We start from the raw sequence: 17,909 nt of genomic DNA, 5'->3' as shown, positions 1-17,909 counted from the left end.
GAACTCTAGAGAGACTGGTCATGGCCTCCAGTCCACATGTCTGGGGAAGGAGGCGGGCTGGGACTGGGTCCTCACCAAGACATCTTATCTGCCCGCAGTCTGTCCAGCCATGGGAGCGGCGAAGCTTCCCCCTGGCGTATAGTCCCCAGGCAGAGAGTGAGGACCAACTGGATGCACAGGAACGGGCGTCCCGCTGCACTCGGCGCACCTCAGGCAGCAAGACTGGCCGGGAGACAGAGGTGGCACCCACCTCGCCTCCCATCCTTCCCCTCAAGAGTCGGCATCTGGCGGCAACAGTCACAGCTCAGCGTCCAACTCACAGATGAGTGGATATGAGAATCTAAACAGACTCACTATTGGCATTAAAGCTTCAGAAAACTCTGCGTTTGATATTCAAACATCATATGCCGAAAATTTTCACAGTTTTTAGTGAATTTAAGGAATTTAGATTCTACTTTGATAATTTCTTTCTTGTTTTGATTTTTGTTTTGTTTATGTTTTGGTTTCCATGTTTTATCGTCACACACCTGAGCACTTCCTCCAGCTGGCAAACAGTTCAGGATAAGACCCTGCTGGCCTGGTCCTGGCACATCCTCTGCACTGTTGAATCACTGGACTTAGCGATGTTGGATGATCACCCCTCTCGCGCGCCCCTGTGGGCAGGGTGGGACAGCCAGGTGGGCAGAGGGAAAGGAACCTCCAGCTCAGCATTGCCCCCTGAGGTTAGGGTGGGAGAGAGCAGTGTGCTCTGGGCTCGTACCCCGTCCCTTCTGTTGCTTAGCTCAGCTCCGGCCCTCCCGGCTGGGTCCCCTTGGTCGTCTGTGCTGGAGCACCTCCACCAGAACCTCTTGGCCTGAACTCCAGCTGTTCTCACCCAGCTCTCAGCTGACAGAATGGCTTCCCCTTGTCACCCAGGTCTTGGAGACCTGTTCTGGGTTTCCTCTGCATTCGGTCATCCCTGTTCTGACTCCTTAACTGAGGTAAGCTGGCTGCGGCTGTTCAGGTCCCCATCCTGCCCCTTCGTGTCCTCTTACCTGCTCTCGCACACCATTCACACACCCACGCACACAGTCCTTCCACTTGGAACGCTTTCCCCCCCTAACCTGGTCTGTGGGGGTAGGGTTAGGACTACTTAACCTCTCTTCCCACTCCCCTGCAGACTCTAGGGGGTCTTGGAAATGAGCAGCCATCTCTCCTGTATAATTCTGTTTTCACTGAGTCATTTGGTCATATTTCCCCACCCCCGTCCAGTTCCCTGTCAGTGTCTGTCAGGTCCTTCCTCTTTCCAGCTCCCTTGCCTGTGGAACACTGTCTGGTCCTAGCTGTGGTTCCCATCACTCCCCATCACCCCCCCGGGTTAACCTTGTGCCTGTCTCATCTATGATCACATCACCAAAAAGGGGGGCAATAAGGACTTTTTTTTTTTTTTTTTTTTGCCATTTTGTAATCGTATAAAAATAGTAGACAAACTGCTTAATGGTTGGGGTTTTTTCACAATTTTCAACATTAGTGATTTTTTTTTTTTGGTTCTGTTTGCAAGTTAAAGGGTTTGTCATTGTTTCTTTAAAAACAATAATGCACCATATCCCTATGCATAAAGTGCTTCTTCTATTTATAAGGTTGAAAATTCTGAATAACCCTTTTAGCATTGTAAAAAAAAAAAAGAAAAAAGAAAAAAGAACAAAAAAAACCTTGTATTTTGTAAATATTTTCTTTTCCTGCTTTGAGCTGTGTATTGGCAGCGAAACATGTAGCTGTCTTTGTTCTATAGAAATGCTTTTCTTCAGAGAAGCTGATCTTTGTTAATGTCTTGATTCTGTTCGCAAAGCACAGACTAGTGCTTAAAAAAAAAGGAAGGAAAAATTGAAAAAAATAATAAAAAAAAGTTACAGAATGTTGTATGCCAGGCCCTTCTTGTTACAGGACATGGTACTGGTGGTGGCTGAGGAGCCTCCCTGAGGAGCAGTTGTTCTCTGGGTCCTCCAACTGGCTGTGAACCTTGGGAAGTCCCCACTGTCTTCTGGGCACCGGGCAGGGTCCTCTGATGGTCATCAGAGAGAGTGGTTCTCACCGGGGCGGGGGTGAGAGACACCAGGAGGAAGGGCGTCTTCGTAAATCGTCTTTTTTTTGTTGTTGTTGGATGTAAGTAATTGATCCACTGCTCTTAATGTTCCTTCTTCTAGTGAGGCCGGCCAGCATTGTGACATTTTTTTTATCTATTCTAAATTGCTCTTTAATGGACATTTCACTTTCCATCATCACCTTTTCTGGGGTTGAGGTCACTGCAGACATATATATACTTTGCGTGGAACCTGAGCTGGTTCTCAGCAGCTTTCTTCTGAGAAGGCTATGCTTGGTTTTCTTTGTACAAGATGAATAAGTGGGCAGGCCTGCGACTCTCTTTACTTCCTTTTTTTTTTTTTTTTCATAGCAGTCAAGTTGACACAGCCAATGCAGCTGCCTCTCCTGACTATGAAACCTACGAGTTCTGAGGTAGCATTTCTCTTTGGCTGCCCTGTTGCTGCTTCTATAGTTGCAGTTAAGACCTGCTCTACTTAAGCTTTTGCCTGCAGTGGCTAAAGCACATCAGGAAAAGCTGAGAAAAGTAGTATTTTGAAGCTGTATGGAAAATCAAAGGCCTGAGTGTTACGACCTTGACCTAATTATTAAGGAACAATAATATGATGGGTTCTGTTCTGTTTTCCTTTGTAGCATTGCCAAGGGCTACCTGGTATCCCTATCTTGATCTAGCAAACACTCTGCAATCTATAATAAGGCTCAAAGGAGAGAGGAAAGCAGCTCTGTAATCCTGGAAGGCATCTAGCCATTCATTCAGCTGACTGGCCTAGTGTCCTGCCTCAGCCCCAGGCCCCTAGGCTAATTTCCAGGGGTAGAAAGGGTTCCTAGAGCCACCCCAGTGTTCTCAGCTTTGAATACAGTGGGCTGGGTCTTACAAACTGAGTGCAGCCTTGTGAGCTCACCCACAAGGGTATTGCCCTTTGAGTTGGACCATGATGGTTTGCCAGCACCAGAACGAGAGAATCACCTGAAAATGAACAAGTCTGAGAGCTCTTTCACCTTCAGGGCCCCAGACCCAGCTGGTAAATCCTGATGTCCAGGTTTTAACAATATTGTCATTTCCTGAGCTAAGTTCTCTAAGGCTGGGAAAGGACCTGCAAATCATACATCATTTTCTGGTCCTTTGAATCCATACATGGAGACCTTATTTAATCAGAGTAATAACTTTATTTTCCAAATTCACTTTTACAGCAACAGTGTAAATCATTTGTTAAAACACACAATACACCATATGGACATTCACAGACAGGAAGCTAAGCTAAGGTGGTTTCATGTCCCTCCCCCCACCCTCAAAATTAACAAAGGAATCATGGGACTTGCAAGTGCCAGAAATTGTCCTGCGCAACACTGCAGATTCACGGGGCTAAGTCCGTTAGGAGGTGAGACTCTGGGTCAGCGCCCAGGGTACCCCTTTTCAAAGCTGAAGAGAAACCAGAAGTCTCTTGAAGCCACAGATCTGTAGACAGGACAAGCTGATGACCTCCACCTCTGCCCTCATCCCTGCCTCTTTGCTTTCCTTGGAGGACAGAGATTTAAGGGTGACGAGATCTTAGCAGCTACTAGAAGTACAGGCTGTGTGTCCGGAGCTGGTGGGAAAGGTGACGTGGAGGTGCTAGCAGCTTAAAGGAAAGGATGCCAGCGTGTTCGGGAGGCATGATTGCGGGCTTGGGAGCCCCGCAGAAGGGCAGCAGGTCACAGCAACCATATCTCCGGATTCCTCCACAAGCCTCACTGCCTGCACCTGGCTGGGAAGGAGATGGGAACTAGCTGGCAGCCTGTGGCACCTGTCGGTGAGAAGGTGAAATCCCAAGGGACCTCTAGCACACGTGGTTGAAATCAGGAAGAAAAGTATTACCAGGCGTTGGACTCCTGCTCTCCAAGACTCCCCTTTGCCCTTTGGTAACTCTCCTACAGGTTCCTCTCCCCCCACGGCCCCACCAGGAGCACAACATGCAGTGGCCAACAGGATACGGTCTCACCACTGAAGTCAGTTGAAATGGAGCTTCTGATAAAGTGAATGCAGAGCTCATTGAAGCGACCATGCGGCTAGTGTATCCCATCTAGCCCACCCGAGGGACACCGGCCCTGGAAGAAACGGCGGTGGGGGAGTGCCCAGCCCTGGGGGCCGTGTCCTCTTTTACGGTTCCAAGCCAGCGTTCCGCTCTGCAGGCTCCCTGCCAGCACTGACCTGATGACCCTAAACCACGATCTTTAGGCTGCTCCCGAGGTGCCCGCTGAGTAAGGCCCTCGGAATAAGGTACTGGAGGGCAGGGTGCAGAAACTGCAGGGAGAGGTTCAAGAAATGCAGCCAGAATTGGTGGCAGTAATGAGGGGCTGCATCTCTTAACAGCCACCAGATCTTCACACCAAGTTTCCTCTTTCTTCCTCAGAACCCTTCCAAGACCAGCTGGGACCCAGCGGACAAAGGAGAGCCGCACTGCGGGAAGTTTGGGGCCCAGGTGATCCTCTGGCCGCAGATGAAGCGTCTGGCCCTGGACTCCAACCACCCAGCCCTGTACGGTTGCCTTGAACTGTACCCAAATCAGAAGTGGCAGAACGAAGCCGAGGTTGTTGATTTTCTTCAAACAGCAGATTTCTACAAAGGCTGCTTCCCTTTCCCCATGGCAGGAGATGGGTTTCATGCAAGGTCAGCAGGGGCTCTGGCCAAGGATTTGGAAATGGTTGTCTCCTGACCTGTCACCCTTGTCAGGCGGCTCAGGCCCCTGGGGCCAGTCCAGGGCAGGCAGTGCATCCCAACCCCTGCTGTGGCCATCAGGCCCCGGGTTGGGAGGCCTGGGCCAGCCTTCCTGCGGGAGAGCTTGGAGCGGGACCCCGGGCTGGAGGGTGGGTTGCAGACCTTTCCCCAGCTGGCACTCGTGATGCAGGGAGTTAGTTGTACGACCCTCTCTCAAGGCTGCTGTGGGGCTTCTCCAGGGCCGTCTTCACCACAAGACACACTGCCCCCTGCCTGACAGAAGGGAGCCCCGGGGGTGGGGAGGGGGTACCATAGCTTCTGTCCTCCTCCTGTGCTTCAGGCCTTCTTTGCAGCTGAGGGTTCTCAGATGGCAGCGTCTGGTCTCCGCTGGGTCCCAGATGTTGATGAAAGTCTTTCAAAAATTGGGAGGCCCCGCAGAAGAGAGTCACACTGGCCTTCTGGATCCAAGTCCCAGCTGGGGGGTGAGAGACATCTAGGACTCCCGTGGGGGGTAGGTTAGAAATCTCTTTACAAGCATTTCAAGATACATGCGTCCTTTTTTTTTTTTTTTCTTTTTTTTTTTTCTTTTCACTATCATAGTCACTCTGGTGAATCCAAGCATAAACAGACAAATCCGACTACAACGCGACAGGGTGCAGATGGGGAGGGAGGGGCGACATCTATGTATATGTTCAGCTGCTCCAGGAGGACAAGACAGCATTGCTTCCAGCTGAGACTGGGGGAAGAACCATTTCTGAGGGGGCATGTTTCCCTTTTTGGGGTGAGGGCTGATTATATGCTCTTGGGGTTGAGCAGCGGCTGGGCTCTCTTGAGAGGCTGGCAGTCACAAGCTGGGGCAGACGTAAGGAACGGAGGGAGCGTGGTCCTGCCCTGGGGGCCTTGCCTGCCCATCCCCGTGCCATCTCTGGCATCCAGGACGGCCAACCTGCTGCCAGCTCGGCACAGGAAGGGAACCAGGCCTTCTGGGAGAAAAGGCTCTCCAAGTAAACAAGGCATAAACGTCCAGGGTCACTGCGAACCCCACCCTGGCTCCCATCTGGGATGGGGGCAGGGGCAGGGAGCCGAGTAAGGTCATCAGGTTCATTGTGAGGGACATGCCAGCTGGATGAGTACAACTTAGACTGAGAGACTCAGGTCCCCCCGCCGTGTCCGGACTTCACCCTCCTTGACTTTCCCGCTTGGTTTAGAGGAGGTGCCTCCCCATCTAAACAATGTCCGTTACTGAGAAAGGGGGGTGGGGTGAGGCTGGGAACTCGGGACAGCATGACGTAATGCGGGGTACAGGCAGTGACTGGGCTCCGCACGGCAGACACAGGCATGGTGGGGCAGACAGGTGGCTGCGGTGGCCGTGGGAGGGATGAGAGGTTCAGGAGCCACCTCCCAGGTCCCCGTACACTCCAGAGATGCCAGAGGCCCAGGCTTGGGAACAGGCGGATGTCCCCCAAGAGGCACAAGTCCTTACAAAGAACCGGTTAGCCCTAAAGTCCCAGGTCTGTGAGGTGCCAAAATCGTGGCTGCAGTTCCAACCTTCAGAACTCAATAAAACAGGGTTTCCGCGGGGCAGAGGGAAGCCCCTCAGCTCAGGACCCCCACCCTGCGGGGAGGGAGAAAGAGGCCAGCGCTCGGTCTTCTCCGAGGAAGTAACCCATAGGATGCCACTCCCGCAACCTTCCTTCTCCTCCCGCCCCCGGCCCTTCGTGGTGTAAGCCCTCCTCCCTCCAGAGGGTGGCACGCCGACCCGCAGCAGACCCCGGGCCACCAAGAACCGGAGGCCACTTGGTCGGTTTGCTGTGGGCGGCAGAGGCTGTGTGCCCTGCCTGCTGCGCCTTCGGGCTGTCCTCAGCATCTCCTCCCTGAGCTTCTCCTCCAGCATCCTCACGCCCCACACCCCCCTCTCACCTCGCCCTACCCCCGCCCAGCCCCCTCACCCCCACCCCCCCGTCCTGCTCCAAAGGTGGCCCTACACCTGTGGTTCCACCAGCGCACCAAGTGTCGAGTCCCTTGTTGCCTCTGTGACACCCCCAGAACGGGGCGCCCCCCCCCCCCAGGCCCTTGAGAGTCCCCAGAAGCAGCTTTCAGAGCCTCTCCTCCTCCCTCTTGCACTCAGAGGAGGGAAAAAAAAAGAATCGAAAGTAACTGCCCAAGGAACTTATGGGTAGGGCCATCTTTTTAAAGGTTTTTAAAAGTATTTTATTATGATTGGCCCGCCCGTCAATTTGGAAAGATGAACTTGGCTCTCGTTCCCGTGACCGATTTGGAAGTCCCGAGCCAGAGGTGAGCGACAAGCAGGTTACGTGATTAACCGGTTACCCGATCTGTGAGGAGCAGCTGGGGGAGGGCAGAGGGCGAAGGGCCAGATCATTATTCTTTTTTTTTCCACACTCTCTCACTCTCGTCTCTCCACGATTACTGACCGCCTGGGGGCCTGATCACAAACCCTGCTTGGCCAGGGAGGCGGACACCTCGTCGGCAAGCGTGGCCAGCTGCGGTGAGTCCACCATGTCGATGCTGCCAGTGGAGGAGACGTTGCTGAGGTGCCGTGGGGACGTGTCCCCCGACACCACGGGCGACTTGTACACAATCTCTGCCCCGTGGTCGGTCTTGGCTTTGGCGTTCTCGCGGAAGGTCAGCTTGTGGGTTTCGATCTGCAAGAGAGGAGAGGGCAGGGTGAGGTGGAGAGGCCCCGCCAACTGCTGGCCTTGGGTGGGAGGGAGGCGTGGTGGGGACCACAGTTTCATCGTTTCCCAACGGCTAAGCTTCTGCTGGGTCCTGGTCACCTGCCAGCCAGCCTCCCAGGCCCCCGTTCCAGAGGCAGCGACCACTGTGAGTTTCTTGCGTACCCTTCCAGAGATAGGCCACCACACACGCAAACATGCGTCTGTGTGAGTAGAGGAAAAAAAATACCATACATAAGGCAACAATATCCACAAGCTTCGCACTTGGCTGTTTAGACTTAATACCTTGCATCGTCATCCGTACATAGCTCCCTCACTGCTCGCTGAGGGCTGTGTGGTTTCCTGTCACAGCAGATGAACCAAAACGTATCCACGCCCCTGTGGGTGGGTATTTAGGTTGTCCCAGTCTTTTGCTCTCACAGACGATGCTGTGTTCGAATAACCTTGTAGGCATCTCGTTTCACAGGTGTACTGTAAGTGTATCCCAGAAGTGGAATTGCTAGTAGGTCAAAAGGCGTGCGCGTTTTATTTTGACGTACACACATTGCCCAAATGCAAATGAAAGTGTGGAAGGAGAGACTGGAGGAGATTCAGGGGTGGGGCCAGAGCCCCTGCCGTGCAGGTGTGAGCCGCACACACGCCCCCCCTTTGCCAGTGGCTGATGCTGGAGGTGGCAGCCGCTGTGCGCAGCACTGGCAGGTATACTAGAAAACACGGCGCAAGAAAGCCCTTTTGAAAGTAGGGCATCGTTCCCAAACACACAAACAGCCCGTACAACTCCATGAGAGAAACAACCCAATACAAAGTAGGCAGAAGACATATATAGACGTTTCTCCAAAGACGAAGTACAGATGGCCAACAGGCACATGAAAAATGCTCACGCCGATTAGTAGAGAAATGCAAGTCAAAACCACATGAGGTTAACACTCACTCCAGTCAGAACAGCCATCATCAGAAAGTCTACAAGTCAAATAGAGCTGCCGTGTGATCCAGCAATCCCACTCCTGGGTACATACCCAGACAAAACTGTAATTCACAAAGACACATGCGCCCCTATGTCCATAGCAGCACTATTCACAATAGCCAAGACGCGGAAACAACCTAAATGTCCATCGGCAGAGGAATGGATAAAGAGGATGTGGTACGTATATACAATGGAATACTACTCAGCCATAAAAAACCGAAATAACGCCACTGCACAGCAACAAGGATGCAACTGGAGATGATCAGACTAAGTGAAGTAAGTCAGAAAGAAAGACAAATACCATATGATATCACTTATGTGTGATAAGTGGAATCTAGAATATGGCACACATGAACCTATCTACAAAACAGAAACAGACTCAAAGACATAGAAAACAGACTCGTGGTTGCCAAGGGAGAGGGGGGGTCGGGGAGGGAAGGACTGGGAGTGTGGGATTGGCAGATGTAAACTATTATATACAGGATGGATGAACAACAAGGTTCTACTGTATAGCACAGGGAACTATACTCAATATTCTGTGATAAACCAAAATGGAAAAGAATATAAAAAAAGAATGTATGTGTATAACTGAGTCACTGCTATACAGCAGAGATTGGCACAATGCTGTATATCAACTATACTTCAATTTAAAAAATTAAAGAACTTATTTCAAAAACGGAGACTCACAGATAACAAACTTCTGGTTACCGAAGGGGAAAGGGGAGGGGAGGATAAATTAGGAGGTTGGGAATAACATGTACAAACTACTATATATAAAATAGATAACCATCAAGGACCTATTGTATAGCACAGGGAACTATACTCAATATTTTGCAATAACCTGTAAGAGAAAAGAATCTGAGAAACAATATACGTATGTATGTATGTATAACCGAATCATTGTGCGGTACACCTGAAGCTAACACGACACTGTAAATCAACTCTACTTCAATTTAAAAATAAACAAAAAATATAGAGCATCCTTGACCCAGAGGTCTCAGCTCCAAAGGATACCTGGGAAGCTCAGAAGCAGAAAGCATTAGTTGGCGATGCCAGTAGTACATAGTAATTCTCTCCTGATGAGTCCTGAAGTGGTAAACACGGTAATTCTCAGCCTGTTTGGGGTCCTAAGACCTCCTTGAGCATCTGGTGAGACCAGGAAAATGTGTACACACGCGTGTCTGCTCTCATACGCACATGACAACTTCTCCCTACAATTTCAGGAGTCCCTGGACCCCAGGTAAAGAGGGCCTATTGCAGGGGCATTTGAGTGTAGAGAAAAACCAGGCTCCCATTTAAGCCATATGCTTGTTTTGTTCACGTTGGGTTACTACTTTGAAAAAACGACTCTTCCTTATTACTACAACTGAAAGGCCATTTTGACATAAGCTTTCATAAGAACACTTATGTTCTTAAGAAAAATGGGACAGCATCCTGGGAATGTCCCCAAATCCCCCAAACTGAAAGGAACTCAGGTGGCAGGGGTCCTATGCTCCACTGCTTGTCAGCACTTTTGCTCATCACAGAGGGAAACGGGACTGAACAGAAGAGGAGCCTCTGGGACCAGGTCAGTGTCTCCTGGGCAGTGGGCAGGGCAGAGCCCACCCTTTCTGAGGCATCACAGAGATGAGTTAAAACAGGAGAAGTTCTGACTCGGATTTGGCTCTAACTCATGTTCTTTGATGACGACAAAGCTCCAGGCATCCTCTTGAACACCGCCTCATCCGGGCCTCACAACCACCCTGGGACGGGAATGTTTCCATCCGCTTTGCCGAAGGGGAACCTGACGCTGAGATGGCTTGCAGATCTTGCCTGGGTCACGCCTCCAAGCAGTCAAGCCCAGAGCTTTTCCCAGGACACAGAAGCTTCCAGAGTCAGGGGTAGAGGCCTTCCTTCAACTGGGAATCACCAACGCCCAGGCCTACCCAGACTCATTCCATATACAATATATTCAGACTCTCTGGGGGTGGGACGTGATCTCTTTAAAGCTCCCCAGGGCAGGGACGCCCTGTATTAAACAGGCTGAGGGCTGCGATGGAAATAAGCCGGCCTTTTGCAGAAAACCTTCTCATTTCCCTGGGTCTCACTTTTAATAGAGACCCAGGCGGCACTGAGAAGTAGTCCTGCACCTGGGGAAGCCCAGTATGTGGAAGCCTGATGGTCAGGGAGCCCTGTGGGGAGCCAGGACCCCGTCCCCACCCCCCCCCCACCTTCGGACGCTTCCATCACGGGTCAGGTCGGCCCCGAGGTCTCAGTTTGCAACCTGTGATTTAAGAACACACCAGCAAAGGCTTCTGCAAAACTATGCTGTCGGGCTTTCACTGCAAAGGTGGGGTGTGTCTGTTCAGAACCAGAGGAGGAGGCGGTGACTGCCGTGGGGACCCTGGCAGCCTCCAAGCAAGGCCTGGCCGCCACTTTTGACCAGCGGGGCCCCCTTGGGCTGCGCCGCTGCTCACTGCTGCGTTGGGTTTCAGTTGCCACACCCGTTCTCGGACATCCCTTCTCCCTTCACCACTCCTCAGTCAGCTGCTGAGAGGCCACTTGCAGAACTTCAGGGCAGGCGTGGGCAGGAAACCCCAGAGGGCACTTCACTGTATTTATGCAGAAGAGAAAAAGTGCAGCCACAAGACGGCATTCTGCAATGGGCCCAGAGGGAGACACCGGTGTCCCCCGGCCCCCACTGCACACAGACACCCAGAGCCAGGCCCAGGGCCTCTAGAAACTGCAGGGAACGCTGAGGTCCTTGGTCTAGCAGCCTCCCCGTGGACACTTACAGAGGCTTTGCTGAAATCTGGATTCCAGCATCACTGATTTCCTCTAACTGCCTAGTGACCCATTTAGAAAGTTAGGTTACATTCCCGTGGCTCGCTTTGGTGATGGCTACTTCCTTTTGGGGATGCTTGCCCACCACAGGGCCTAGGGCAATGGCTCTCACCTTTAACTGCACTAAAGAGTCACCTGGGGGCTTTAAAAGCTCCACTCCAAGGCCCAGATGGCACCTGAGACCAATTAGGATCTCCCTGGTGGGGCCTGGCATCAAGTGTGTTAAAGCTCCCAGGGGACATCAAAGGGCAGCCCAGGTGGAGCCCCGCAGGCCTGGTGGTAGCTGAGGATCCATGTCAAGCCAGTCAATACAGGACCCTCAGCTCTCCTGCCGTGGGAAACTGGACCCGCCTTGTCCACCTGACTCTGGTATAGCCTCCTCCCCGCCCTGCCCCTTTACCTTTTTATGCCCTCCGCCAGGGACGTGGGTGATGTTATCCAGGGACCCGATCTTGGACTGGACTCTCTCCTTGAAGTCCAGCTTCTCAGACTTGACTTCCACCTGGCCACCTCCTGGAACACAATACACACAGGGGCACCAAGCCTTGAGGGAGGACTAAGCAAGTGAGTGATTCCATGCAGACGCCAACCTTGAGGGGGAGCTAAGACCAGCTTTTATTTAGAGCGTGGTTTGGAGCAAGTAGGTCCTATCAAAGGGCTTGAAAGCAGTTTGCTTCCTCTCTCTAATCAGGGTGCACATCAAATATTTACTCAGCAAACTCTTCCTCCTCAGATGATGCAAAGGTAGATGACAGCTCAGTTCGCAAGAAATTATCCTAAATTAGCTGGCTTCCAAAGAGTCAAGTCTTTCTATGCCAACATCCTATAAGCTACAGCCCTATAAGACCTCAGAATTAAACTAAATGGCAAAATGCATCCTTAATAAGGAAGGGCCCTGACCCTTTCTCCCTCCTCAGACACTTGATGCCATGCCCAAGTGTGGGAGATACGGCCTGAGGAAGAGACGAACTACATTACTTTCTTTGGAAGGATAAAGCCACTTAAGAAAGCTGCTCCCTTGGGACTCCCCTGGTGGCATAGAGGTTAAGAATCTGCCTGCCAAGGCAGGGGACATGGGTTCGAGCCCCGGTCCGTGAAGATCCCGCATGCCGCGGAGCAACTAAGCCCGTGCGCCACAACTACTGAGCCTGCGCTCTAGAGCCTGTGCTCCGCAATAAGAGAAGCCACTGCAATGAGAAGCCCGCGCACCACGACGAAGAGTAGACCCCGCTCTCTGCAACTAGAGAAGGTCCGTGCGCAGCAACAAAGGTCCAACACGGCCAAAAATAATTTTTAAAAAGATGTCCATACTTTATTTAAAAAAAAAAAAAAGCTGTTCCCAGTGTGGTAGGATGGTCGCCTCAGGAGAGGCATAGTTTTCACTGGGAGAGACTGAACTCCCACAAGATGTCCAAGGGAGGCAGGAAGTAATGACACACCTTCTGGACTATGTTTCTGACAACCTTCTCTTCCTGCAGTCACAGTTCAAGTAACGACCTCAGCCCTGAACAGGGCCTAAAGCAGAAAGCCCTGCTCTGGCCTTTCAGGCGGAAGTTAGCTCTCCAAGATGGTAGCCACTAGCCACCTGTAGCTACTTAAATTGTATTTATTTATTTTTAAATTTTAATTGAATTTTATCTTTTTGGCCACGCAGGTGCGGCTTGTGGGATCCTAGTTCCCCGACCAGGGATCCAACCCAGGCCCGCCCGGCACTGAACGCGCCAAGGCCTAACCACTGGACTGCCAGGGAATTCCCCAAATTTAATTAAATAAAATTCGTTCAGTTCCTCAGCTACACCAGCCACATTTCAAATGCTCAACAGTCACATGTCATTAGTGGCTACCATACTGAACCACACAGGTATAGAACATTTCCACTGTCTCAGAAAGATCTATAGATAGCACTGATCTCTATACGGCATGAGGTGAAGAGGAAAAGGGTTAGCATGGGGAGTTCCAACAGCATCATTTTCTGCTGAAATGAAATGACAGTGAGAGCATGGCAACAGCCCAGCGTCCCATGTTGTAGCTGGGGCAACTGGTGAAATGCTCCTCACGCTGGCTGAGGACCAAACTGGGACATCCACATTAGCCACGCTTTGGGGGCCGGATCAGGCCCTTTCCCAGCTCTACATACCCCGTGTGCAGCCTGCTTGGAGAACTGCGGGTTAGGATTTAGACCATCATCTGCCCTCCCTCCTTATCTCGTCTTGGCCAGCCTGGCCCTGCTCAGGAACAACACACGAAGCCACGCCTCCCAGGCCGCAGCAAGTCCCACCCTTAACACTCTCCTTGATGGCCCATCCCATCAGTCCTTCCCAACCCGGAGAAGGCACCACCCCATCCTGTCCCACCCCTCAGGCCTCCCCGCCCCGTCCTTGCCTTCTGCAAGGGCTGGCTACCTGGCTTATGATGGATGTTGCCTAATGAGCCACACTTGGAGGTCACCTTGCTCAGATCCACTGGTTTGTAGACTATTTGCACCTGCAGGAGAGAGAATGAGAGGGACAGTAAAATAGGATTATTTTATTGGGGGCATAACGCAATGAAAAGCAGCTAAGTCCAGGCCCTGCTCGGTGTTTTCCTGTCTGCCACGAGGAAAACACCCTAGTCATGCGGGAAAATGTGTTGGAATTCTGCCAACCTTGCCCCAGGGGAGCTGGGTCTTCACAAAACAAATGGAGTGGGCTTCAATTCCACAGGACAAGGACCCTCAGGGAAAAACAGGGCTACTTCCCCATTGTGCAGGGCCTACACCTTTGGTTTAGCAAACACTTACACACGAGATAAAGTTATTCTCTTTCCTGACATGAAATCCACAGATCACGTTCAGTGAAAACAGAAAGAAAGAAGGGATCAATATGAGCTGTTTGTGCAGCATTTGAAAAATCTTGGGAAAGCAAGAGAGCCATATCTGCTGGGCCTCTGAGAGCGGAGGGCGGTGTGGGGCTGTTAGCAGCATTCCTCCCAGGAGAAGCTTCACAAACCCAGCAGCCCACAACAGAGCAGTGATGGCCAACGAGAGGGCCCCAGAGCAGTCCTACAACCCAGTAAGAGCACCAGCTGTCCCCCGCAACCCCCCCCCCCACACCCCGCCCCAGGGCACACAGTGTCCTGGACATTTCGGTTCTTTACAGAAAGGAGCAAAGCAACACCAGCAGGGTGGGCAGGCGGCACAGCAGAAATCGCAAGTTTAGTGTCTCAGGCAGGTTCAGCAGACGCACAGGGGAGGCATAAGGACCTCAGGGCTCAGAGCCGGCCTGAGGGTCCGGCACGTGGCCAGGCCACACAGCCACCGCCCCCCCCCACCCCGCCCCCTGCTGATCTCAGCGCCCCGGAGGGTAAACCCACGGAGACCCAGCATTAGCAGAGGGGTCTCCTAGAGGAAGCCTCTACAAAGCCATGACTGTGAGGGGTCCCTGATGGTCCCTGGGTGACACTTCCCTCATGTAAGGTCACCTGAGGGTACAGGAGGCCCGTTGCCGTGGAACCAGTCGGCCCCTGCTCCCTGCCCTGGAGTCACCCAGGAGAGAGACGGCCTCGTGCCTGAGAACGGGGTTAACAGGGACATCAGAAAAAAAGGAGTTTTTACTTAGGTCTAAATCATCTGGGACAATCCCAAATTACGCTAATCAAAATCATGCTGGCGTCTGCCGATTACTGATGGAGTTGATTCAGGCTGACAGGTGGACGTGGCCTGTGTGCGTGGGTGCACGGAGGGAGGTGTGGAGAGCCCACACCTGTGGGCGTTGGTGAGTTAACATGGATTCTGAGCATGATGGGCCCTCGGGGGTGGGGTGGGGCAGGGCTATGGGAACTCCCCCTTCCTTCCCTTTATGAGGGAGATGAAAGTCAAGGCTCGTGTGTACAGGCTTCCTTCTCTTCCCTTCAGCCTGGATGCAGTAACCAGTGGGGGAGAAGGGAGGGTGAAGAAGGGAGAGCCTGGATTGGCAGGGAGGGGGAAGGAATGGGGAGGAGAAAGGAATGGGGAGGGGAAAGGAATGGGGGAGGGGAAGGAATGGGGAGGGAAAGGAATGGGGAGGGAAAAGGGAGGGGAAAGGAATGGGGGAGGGGGAAGGAATGGGGGAGGGGGAAGGAATGGGGAGGGAAAGGAATGGGGGAAGGGAAAGGAATGGGGAGGGAGAAGGGAGGGGAGGGGAAAGGAATGGAGGGAAGGGAGAGGAGGGGAAAGGAATGGGGGAGGGGAGGGAGAGGGGGTCAGGCAGACTGGAGGCCAGGGAGGGGGAGGGAGGAGGCCAGGCTCTGGAGTGCATCCCAGAGCCGGCCAGGAGGCAGGGAGAATCCCTAGGAGAAGGAACAAAGCCTGCCTGCTGGGGAGTCACCTCCCCAGCTGAGGAGAAGAGGGGCAGGGAGCAAACAGAGGCAGAGCCCAGGCCAAGGGTCCACTGTCCCCAAAACGCCCGAGGCTGACATTGTGCTGGGGCTTGTCACCCCCCAACCTTTCACCAGGAGAAGAGCTCTCTGTGGCGGCTCCTACTGCAGGGGCCACAGGCCACGGACCGCGCTCGGGGCCAGCCCGGGCCATCCTGTGGCACTCTGCCATGGTCGCAGGCTCGGCCACCAGCTGGCAGAGTGCAGGGGGAGGGGAGGTGCCCCTGAGGAAGTCCCCTGATGTCCTGGGCACCGCCAGCCGCAGCGGGAATGTACCCCCTGCCCCCACCTTCCGCCTGAAGGAGCGGGGCGCTGACTGCAGCCACTGGACCCCACCCCTCGGCCCCAGCAGCACAAGCTCCCACCAGCTGACCAGACACACCAGACGCGAGTTAAACCGGAAAGCACATGTCTTTCCTCTGGCCAGAGCCTGCCGTCTGCAGGGAAGCCAGAGAGCCCGAGTCAAAGCTAAAACAGCAATGTCACTGGGAGCCCACGATCACAGCCTGGGGTGGTCCCCAGCCCTTCTCTTGGCGGAAGACGAGGTGGCAGTGGGACAGGAGAGCAGGGACCGGGGGCACAGCGGAGATACTGAGCAGACACTGGTGAGGAAGCGTGAGTGAAGCGCCATGCAGCAGCCTCGTCAGTGGCAGAGCCAGGATCGGCGCTCAGGGCAGGAGGCAGCAGCGCATTGCAAGAATAAACCCCCAGGTCTGGACGCAGATATGCGGGCCCAGGCTGGGCACTTTCTGGAGAGAGAGGGAGGTCTCTCCCACTGTCACACCGGCACTGCCAGCCAGAGGCCAGATGCCTGCTCTCAGAAACCATCCTCCTCCCCACGGGTGGACCTCAAAGGGTCTCGAACATCCCGTTCCCCGACGTGTTTATAAACATTTGCCTACAGCTGACCAAGAAGGCTGGGGGAGCGAGGGAGGCCGCGGAGAAGGGGGGCCGAGCCTCAGGTTGCCGAGTTTGCACCCATTTGTCTGTGAACTTGGAGGATAACAGCAGAGCCGGCCAAGTGGGCAGGCGAGAATGAGGATGCCAGGCCCAAATCTCAGGGACACATCCGCTGGGGATGCAGGGAGTCCGCAGGGACACCTGGAGGAGGCCAGATCTAAAAGGGCTCAAAGCAGCGTTTATGTCCGCCCTCGGCTGCGGGCAGGTCCCTGGTGCATTTCTGTTGGGCTCTTTCGCATCTGGAGCTTCTGCCGGGGGTGGAGCTGTTTTCAAACAGGAGCCGAGAGGCTTAAGAATCAGCTCATCCCTCGCAAATGCAGAAGTCAAAGGCGAGCAGAGCCCGGCCTCTGCTTGCTCTGACGTAGGATGGTAAAGACCTTTGTGTCGGCTCGTCAGAACAAGCGGGCCAGCTGTCCCCAGTGGAGCCCCTTAAAGTGAACCTGACCAGGTGACGGAGCAGTCAGGTGCTGCCACCTTCAGCCCAAACTCAAACGAGCTGTGGGGCTCCCAGCGAGCGGGGGCGAAGATGGGGCTTATGCTGTGAGGACCCAGCCACCAGGAACAGGTCGGAGAGAGGACCAGTCACCTTCCCCGTTCCACCCATGCAGCTCTGGGGCGCCCCTCCCGGAACGGTAGGCACGGGTGTGGGGAGCCTGAGCTACATTTACCTGGGGACCCGGATAGACTCCGAGCCTGAGAATGGTTTATTCTATGCAATATGCAAGTACAAACTCATGCCACTTCTCAAACCCGGAACCGCAGCTCGGCGCAGGGATCGTGTGACAGTACTCACACTGCCGCCTCCTGGCACGTGTTTGATATTATCCTTTGAGCCACACTTGGACTGGACGTTGCTAAGATCCAGCTTCTTATTAATTATCTGCACCTTTGACAGCCAGAAAAAAGGATGAGTGACACACCACACTCAGATGCACCTGCCCCGCACAAACATGTCTGGCTGCAGGCCGGGGAGAGGAGGACAGGGCTCACTCACACCTCCCGGGAAGCATTCCAGAGCTGTGAGTGGCTGGAGGTGGACCCCACCTTACAGCACTGGGTTTACAAAACGGATCCGTCAGGAGGCAGCTCTTCCCTTTACGTGAGGATTGCGTTATGGAGGCCCCCTCAGAGAGCACCTTGGAGGCCTACAACTCGGAGGCGAGTGTCCACCGGGTTGGGATGGAGCAAAATGTACTCAGTGACATTATTAAATGAATAAATAAAAGCCCCAACTGTGGCCTCATTCATACACCTACCAGACCCCTGTGAACATTCACCGAGACCTTTAGGTGGCTGTCCT

The 17,909-nt window shown here is 53.3% G+C and overlaps 2 protein-coding genes across 12 annotated transcripts in view; one reads left to right on the top strand and one right to left on the bottom strand.

Annotated features, from left to right (window-relative positions):
• KANSL1 (KAT8 regulatory NSL complex subunit 1) overlaps nucleotides 1-1,894 on the top strand; it is a 169,617-nt gene extending 167,723 nt beyond the window's left edge. For all 4 annotated transcript variants that reach the window (XM_032615015.1, XM_032615016.1, XM_032615018.1 and 1 more), the window contains one exon: nucleotides 99-1,894. In XM_032615015.1, the coding sequence (XP_032470906.1) occupies nucleotides 99-326 (228 nt within the window). In that variant the 3' untranslated portion in view covers nucleotides 327-1,894. The remainder of the gene's footprint in view (nucleotides 1-98) is intronic.
• A 4,907-nt stretch (nucleotides 1,895-6,801) lies between these two features.
• The window catches only part of MAPT (microtubule associated protein tau), a 102,235-nt gene continuing 91,127 nt past the window's right edge, over nucleotides 6,802-17,909 (bottom strand). For 5 of the 8 annotated variants that reach the window (XM_032615019.1, XM_032615020.1, XM_032615021.1 and 2 more), the window contains 4 exons: nucleotides 17,403-17,495; nucleotides 13,660-13,741; nucleotides 11,658-11,770; nucleotides 6,802-7,440 (listed from right to left, as the gene is read on the bottom strand). In XM_032615019.1, the coding sequence (XP_032470910.1) occupies nucleotides 7,225-7,440; nucleotides 11,658-11,770; nucleotides 13,660-13,741; nucleotides 17,403-17,495 (504 nt within the window). In that variant the 3' untranslated portion in view covers nucleotides 6,802-7,224. The remainder of the gene's footprint in view (nucleotides 7,441-11,657; nucleotides 11,771-13,659; nucleotides 13,742-17,402; nucleotides 17,496-17,909) is intronic. The other 3 variants (XM_032615023.1, XM_032615025.1, XM_032615026.1) reach the window with 1 other exon arrangement.

The sequence above is a fragment of the Phocoena sinus genome, chromosome 20 (genome assembly GCF_008692025.1).
Source record: "Phocoena sinus isolate mPhoSin1 chromosome 20, mPhoSin1.pri, whole genome shotgun sequence".
In the NCBI taxonomy this organism is placed as follows: Eukaryota; Metazoa; Chordata; class Mammalia; order Artiodactyla; family Phocoenidae; genus Phocoena; species Phocoena sinus.
The sequence above is the reverse complement of the archived record's forward strand: the minus strand, read 5'-3'. Positions and strand labels throughout refer to the sequence as shown.